Source organism: Salvelinus namaycush, chromosome 5 (assembly GCF_016432855.1).
Source record: "Salvelinus namaycush isolate Seneca chromosome 5, SaNama_1.0, whole genome shotgun sequence".
NCBI lineage: Eukaryota > Metazoa > Chordata > Actinopteri > Salmoniformes > Salmonidae > Salvelinus > Salvelinus namaycush.
Window position 1 is genome coordinate 64,456,414 of NC_052311.1, and position 7,705 is coordinate 64,464,118.

The following is a 7,705-nucleotide window of genomic DNA, read 5'->3' on the forward strand; positions in this document are numbered from 1 at the left end:
ATGTCACCCAGTGACATAATGACACCCTGTCACCAGCTCTTTTTAATGACATTCAATACAAAAAAATACAAAAAATTATGTAAATAGATACCAAAGAAGTGACATTGGTTGACAGATATTACACATTAGCAATGGTAAGGCATGTTGGGCTTTTTGCATTCTATCCTCATTGACGACGAGCCTGCGTCATTTCCGGATGTTGCCTCCCCCTTTTTTTTTATTGACATTTCGCTTAATTCTAGCTTGCGGGCTACAGGCGTTTTGCAGGGTCATTTGTTTTTTATTCGGTGACATTTAGCACCACGGCTTCTGAACGGATAGGTGCATGTTTTGCACAAAAGAGAGGCGTTTGTAGGTGTCAGGTTGTTGGAAAATTGTAGAGACATCAACATCTTTCTTCCTTTGGATTCCTGACGTTTTGGCTTCCTTTGTCAGCTTGACTTCCGTTTTCATGTGCAATCAACAGTGGAAAAATAGCTAGCTATCTTGCTAGGAAAACCCTAGCCAATGTATTAAGTTGTACTTAGGCGTGAGCAATATACAACTTTCTATCGGCAAATAAGTCTGCTTTAAGGGGCTCATTTCCAACGTTGGTTTGTAAGCTAGTTTTCAGGGTAGTTTCCTTACACGGATGCTAGGTGGCTAGCAAGGATAGCTAACTTGCTAACAATACTGCTGCACATTTCTCACTATTGTCCGTCGGTACGCTGTTCTAGAAGTGTCGAAATAACCGAATGAGAGGTCGTACATTTACTGTCCTCTTACATTATTTTTTGTACTGAGGCCCGAAGAAACTACGTTTTTAGCTAGCCCCAGCTAGCTTAATTAGCTAAGCAAAACACCATGTTTCGATATTTAAATGACGTGGATGACAACCCTTACATGATGTGAGTATCGTATTGCCTTTTATCCAAGCGAACTGCATGTTTTGCTTTTATACCCATTTGAATGAATCAACCCAGTCGTTGTCGTTTGTTCTGAGATTTAAAGGCCTAATCTCCTGCCACCATGTGTAGGCAGGCAGCCAGAATATATTAGGTAACTACATACACCACATAGTTAACTATATCACGGCTGGGATGGATCATGGTTATGTCTAGCTTATTATTTTTTACATAAGTATGTGTTTACCCCTTATATTCTCATTCCATGATGAGTAACCATGGTCAAGTGTACACCTGGAGACAGGTGGATTTCTCACCTGAGTTTTCATCATGATGTCAGCAATCCCTTTCCTTATTCACTGCTGGGGTTTTTTCATGATCTGTATCCTCAGTGAGATAAGTTGTTTCTGTTTTGCAGGGATCCATTCGCAGCCCACAGGCAACAGATGAGGAGTCTGTTTGGGTCGTTTGGCTACGAACCTTTCCCCCTCAGTCCTCAGATTCAGCCTCCCCGTGCACCCCACCTTCAGGTGTGTGTGAGCGAGAGTGTCACTACTCTGAGTATCTCTAGTAAGTGTGTGTGATGTTGGGTTCAATTCCATTTCAAATTTAGGAAGTACACTACAATTCAAATTATCTTCAATGAGTAAACATTGGAATTTGAATTGGACTTAGGATAACTTTTTGAATTGACTGTAATTAAAATGGAATCGACCCAACCCTGGTAGGTATACACCACAACACACCATAGCTATTTGATTATATGTAGTGTAGACAAATTTTATATTACTGCATTGTTACTGCATATTTGTTGTCTGCTGTTAAATAACCTCCTACTGCTTTTCAGGCTGGAGCCCTGCAGCCATTTGGAATGATGGGAATGGTGAGTCCTTGTCCCTGTGTGTTAAGGTGTTATCTCTGCCTCTTAGAGCCCAGAATGCACCGTTCCAATATGTTCAAAACAAATTCTCAATTTCAAAATCAGATAACTGACTTCCTCATGTGTTCCTTCCCCAGGGGGGAGGCTTCATGGACATGTTTGGGATGATGGGAGGAATGATGGAGAACATGGTGAGTATTTTCAGAGATTCCTGGTATTCCCTCACCTGCTTTCCCAGATCAAGCATGTTCCTTGGCTAAAAAATACCCTCAATGGAGATTCTCTGTGTCCAGAAAAAACACATTTTAGAGTTAACGTTTTGTGACCCAGCAACAACTCAGTCTAAAGCAAAGACCCAACATGAGTTCACAGTGGTTGAAACTTAACACATCTTGTCTAGCTGGATTATGTTTATCTTTCCCTTTAGGACAGAATGTCGGGTTCGCCAAACTGTCAGACGTTCTCTTCCTCCACAGTCATCTCCTACTCCTCCTCAGACATGGGAGCCCCTAAAGTCTACCAGCAGACCAGCGAACTGAGGACTGCACCTGGAGGGGTAAGAGAGCAGGCCAAATTAAATTTACTGCTGTGATTGCATGTACATTGTTCAGTAGGGGTTTACAATGCCAATCCTCCAGAGCTACTGGCCTCTACTACCAGCTCCCTGCTGAACACTACCTCCTCCCCTCAGATTCGTGAGACGCGCCAATCGATGCGTGACAGCGAGAGTGGCTTGGAGCGCCTGGCCATTGGCCACCACATCTGGGACCGCGGTCACGTGATGGAGCGCTCCCGAAACCGCCACACCGGCGACCGCGAAGAACGGCAGGACTACATCAACCTGGAGGAGAGTAAGTCATGGAGCTACATGTGCTACTCACTGCGGTTCTCCAGAATCAGTATGACCATACCCACGTTTCTTTTTTAATTTTTTTAATTTATTTTTTTTATAAATTTTACCCCCTTTTCTCCCCAATTTTCGTGGTATCCAATCGCTAGTAATTACTATCTTGTCTCGTCGCTACAACTCCAGTACGGGCTCGGGAGAGACGAAGGTCGAAAGCCATGCGTCCTCCGAAGCACAACCCAACCAAGCCGCACTGCTTCTTAACACAGCGCGCCTCCAACCCGGAACCCAGCCGCACCAATGTGTCGGAGGAAACACCGTGCACCTGGCCCCCTTGGTTAGCGCACACTGCGCCCGGCCCGCCACAGGAGTCGCTGGAGCGCGATGAGACAAGGATATCTCTACCGGCCAAACCCTCCCTAACCCGGACGATGCTAGGCCAATTGTGCGTCGCCCCACGGACCTCCCGGTCGCGGCCGGCTGCGACAGAGCCTGGGCGCGAACCCAGAGACTCTGGTGGCACAGCTAGCGCTGCGATGCAGTACCCTAGACCACTGCGCCACCCGGGAGGACTTATACCCACGTTTCTAACCCCCAAGTAATAATAAACCATTTGCCTTGGGTATAAAAGCATATGGATGCTAAATGGCTGTATTTGCAACTGTTTGTTTCCATTGCTAGACTTGCCTGGTTAGTTATGTCTGGCCATGTTTCTGACCCCCTCCTCCCCTGTCTCTCTCTCAGGTGAGGCTGCTGCCTTCGATGAGGAGTGGAGGAGCACAGCCGGAAGGTACCCTCCCCCAAACGCACGGGGGATAGACTACGGCCGGGACAGGAGGGCAGGTGGGCAACAGCTGGCCCTCGCCGCCCCACCCAGCCCCTCGTCTCCGCCCGCCCCTCGCCATGAGTCTCCCAGACACCTCCCACCTGCAACTCGCCCCCGTTACGACTGGTGAGAGGTAGGAGGAGCATGACCTGTGTGTTTGTAAAAGTGTGTGTACTGTGGATAGCACTGCACAGTCCCAAATCAATTATTGTACCCTTTGTTGATCTGAAAGTAGTGGATAGGTATCAACCCTGATATAGGGTCTTTGCTTACGCCAATCCCGATCCAGTCCTTTCAAATCCACTAGGTGAGTCAATAAGGTCCAGGGAACAGATGAGATCAGTCTGGAACTGGGCCTGTCCCAGTTGTTAGTTTGTCTGTGATCAATGGGTGTATCTGCATTGCTTGCTGTTTGGGGTTTCAGGCTGGGTTTCTGTACAGCACTTTGTGACTTCGGCTGATGTAAAAAGGGCTTTATAAATACATTTGATTGATCTCAATAGTCTACAGTGGTTTACGTTACACCACTCCATCTGCTCTGACATTAAACAAGTGGACAGGCAAAAGCTCAGTCCCATTAAGAATTCTCCATGTTGCTTTTGACATAGCCAGTGTTTTCAGATCAGTGTAGGAGAAGAGACAAGAAGACACTATGACAGTTGAGATCCACATCACCCACTGATGAAGTGATGTGTTTTCTCCTGCCAGGGGTCAAGGGTGAAAGGTGAGCAGAAGGATGGAGGAGAGGATACCGAGGGGATCTGCCTGATGCTGTGAACGAAGAAGGGAGGAGAGGGTCACGACTGACCGTGAAGATATTTGATATGATGGGACTGTCTATATATAAACTATACATTTAACACACACACATCAGAACCCAATACACTCAATACCCGCAATTATGGTTCAACCTCTGCTGTTACTGTTCACATACACACCTGCGGACACACATGTACACACATGATTACACACACTCAAGTTGTATATAGAGCCACCCTCCAACTTTACATGCGTTAATTGCCCACCTCACTATATAAATATATATACATTTCCACACTACATACTACACATGTGCTGTACAGTCCATATATGTTTGTGTAGACACTAGTGTGTCTGTGAATTGAATTGTATACTGTTGACTAATTAAACTAATTAATGAAAACGAACATTAAACATTGTTAGATAATTGCACACTGTGTTGTGGTTTGTTATGGAATAGTGAGTGGATGGGTTATGTTTTTAGAACAGGTTTTGACCTGACAAGGACTGACATTACTAAAGGTGGTACAGGAGAAATGGAGTTTGCTGGTGTTTTTCTGTCTTTTATACAGTCTTGTCTGAAAATCCCATTTCCATGTAGGAAGTAAACTGACATTCCAATACACATTTTTGTTGTTGTAAACCCATGAGAATTGGAATTTCAGTTTACTTCCTGAATTGGCACAATTGAAGTGGAATTGATCCCAACCCTGGTACATGTGAAAATGTTACTTGGTTGTATTTTTGTTTTGCTGTTGAATCTGTTCAATATTCAGCATGCCTTTCCATCCCAACACTTTGTTTATATTATAAATGCCACAGTAAATAGTGTGTCCTATGGCACAGTCCATCCCTTCATACATACTCCCTCACAAATAAACACATTCATATCCCTACACACTCACTCTCTCGTGTGTGTAAACTCGTGCTCTCACTATCTAGTGTCAGAATAGCTGCAGATGGTCATATGACATCCAGCTGGAACACACCAGAGAAGAAGCCAATCAAAATCCTCCCTGCCCTCTGCCCATTCCAGTGGCACATTCCCTCTGGATATCTCTTCCCCCCTCTCTTCCATAATTGTCACCTTCATCACTGAGGTTCCCTCTGTATTTTATAGCTGCCTTGTGTGATTTATTGTTCGTTCTCTATCTTTCATCTCTGTATTCTGTTAAATGCTACACATCACTAGTTACTGGCCCTGGTCCTCTATTACCCGCCTTCATTCACATACAGTGCCTTGCAAAATTATTCAGAGCTTTTGGATTGCTTCACATTTTATTGTTACAAAGTGGAATTAGAATTGATTGATTTAATTGTCTTTTTTTGTTGTCAATTTCCTCTGTAATGTCAAAGTGGAAGAAAAATTCAATTTAAAAAAAAAAAGATTAATAAAAATGTGATAACTAAGATATGTCCATTGCATAAGTATTCAGCTTATTTGTTTATGCAAACCTAAATTAGTTCAAGAGTAAAATGTTGCTTAATAAATCACATAAGTTACATGGACTCACTCTGTGTGAAATAATAGGGGTTGACATGATTTTTTAATGACTAACCCTTCTTCTGTCCCCCGTGCATGAAATATCTGTAAGGTCCCTCAGTCAAATATTGAATTACAAGCACAGATTTAACTACAAAGACCAGGGATCTTTTTGAAAGCCTCAAAGAAGGGTTGTGATTGGTTGATGGATAACAATAACAAATCAGACATTGAATATCTCTTTAAGCATGGTCAAGTTAATAATTATGCTGTGGATTATGTATTAAACCACCCAGACACATCCAGATAGACATCCTTCTGAACTGAGGTGCAGGACAGGACAGGAATTAAACTGCTCTTGGATGTTACCATGAGGCCATTGGTGATTTTAAAGCAGTTACAGGGTTCAATGGATCTGATGGGAGAAAACTGAGGATGGATCAACAACATTGTAGTGACTCCACAATAATGACAAAGTGAAATGAAGAATACAAATATACAGAATAAAAAATATTCCAAAACACCCATCTTGTATGCAGCAAGGTACTAAAGTAATATACTTTTTGGCCTAAATGCAAAGTCTTATGTTTGGGGAAAATCCAACATACTTCACTGAGTAACTGCCTACTTATTTTCATGCATGGTGGTGGCTGCATCAAGGTATGGGTATGCTTGACATCTGCAAATACGGGGGAGTTTTTCAGGATAAAAAGAAACAGGATGGAGCTAATCACAGGCAAAAGGAAAACCTGGTTCAGTCTATTTTCCAACAGACACAGGGAGAGGAATTCACCTCTCAGCAGGACAATAACCTACAACACAAGGTCAAACCTACACTGGAGTTGCTTACCAATAAGACAGTGAATGTTTCTGAGTGGCCAAGTCAAAGTTTTGACTTAAATCTGCTTGAAAATGTATAGCAAGTCTTGAAAATTGCTGGCCATGACCCCTAACATCTTGACAGAGCTTGAAGAATTATGAAATTCAATATTGCACAATCCAGGTGTGTAAAGCCCGAGACTTACCCAAGAAGGCTCACAGGTGTAATCACTGCCAAATGTGTTTCTAACATATATTGACTCAGGGAGCTGAATACTTATGCAACAACTAAAATATTTAATTTCTATCAATCTTTTTTATTTTATTTTTTTATTCTTCCATTTTGACATTACAGAGTATTTTGTGTAGATTGTTGAATTTTTTTTTTTACAATTAAATCCAGTTTAATGCCACTTTGTAGCACAATAAAATGTGAAGAAATCCAAGGGGTATGAATACTTTTGCAAGACACTGTATCTATTCCATATGGCCATCTAACCTGGACTACAGGGAGTTCAATATCTCCCCTCCTATACTGTGCATGCTAAGGCTAAGCCAAATACAACCTACAGTTTGGTCACAACAGTCTATACAAGGCCAATCCACATACTGTATCTATACAAAGCTGATAGCCATACAAACAGATTTCTGCAGCCAGCAGTATGTTTTAGAAGATGAATGCTAATGCTAACTAAGTGAATGCATCCTCCAGTATGTTCTAGCTAGCAGATACACACAGCAAGCTAAGCCCATGCATCCCACAGTATGTCCCAGCATATACTCCTGCCAACCCTGCCGTCTGTTTCTGCTTGTTCTCTGTGTATGTGAGCTTATCAGGGCTTACATCACTACTGACTAGTACTCATGACATCTGTGGAAATATTGTTCCAGCAAATGTATGCATAAATGAATGTGTAATTGTTGTGTTTGCCAATATACTGAGCGTCAGTGCCTAGGGCTGTAGCTGTGGTGCAGTGTGTTGACTGTGTCATCATGGGATGGGACAGGGGGGTTGTGGGAGATTGTGTTTTGTATTCCATGTTGCATTCTCTCCTATTCTATTTTGTGACATTTCTCTGGGCTCAAGCCAAACAGAGAACACACACAACCCCTCTTTTTCGGTGGTTACTGCTGCTATGCTGAATCCTTCTCTCCTCTCCTCTTTCTGTCTCCTTGACCCATTCTTGCTCCCTCCCCTTTCCTCTGC

The 7,705-nt window shown here is 43.0% G+C and overlaps 1 protein-coding gene across 2 annotated transcripts; it reads left to right on the top strand.

The window, feature by feature from the left end:
* The first annotated feature begins 214 nt into the window (after positions 1-214).
* On the top strand, positions 215-4,630 carry LOC120048722 (myeloid leukemia factor 2-like). Of its 2 annotated transcripts, none has more exons than XM_038994894.1 (8): positions 215-887; positions 1,303-1,414; positions 1,732-1,767; positions 1,902-1,955; positions 2,192-2,320; positions 2,456-2,615; positions 3,356-3,563; positions 4,146-4,630. In XM_038994894.1, exons 1-8 carry the CDS (start codon positions 844-846, stop codon positions 4,156-4,158), a joined length of 756 nt encoding a protein of 251 aa, XP_038850822.1. In that variant the 5' UTR covers positions 215-843; the 3' UTR covers positions 4,159-4,630. The 2 variants fall into 2 exon arrangements, with proteins under 2 accessions (XP_038850822.1, XP_038850823.1); XM_038994895.1 differs by having other exon boundaries at positions 243-887; positions 3,356-3,570; positions 4,146-4,625.
* Positions 4,631-7,705: the final 3,075 nt, after the last annotated feature.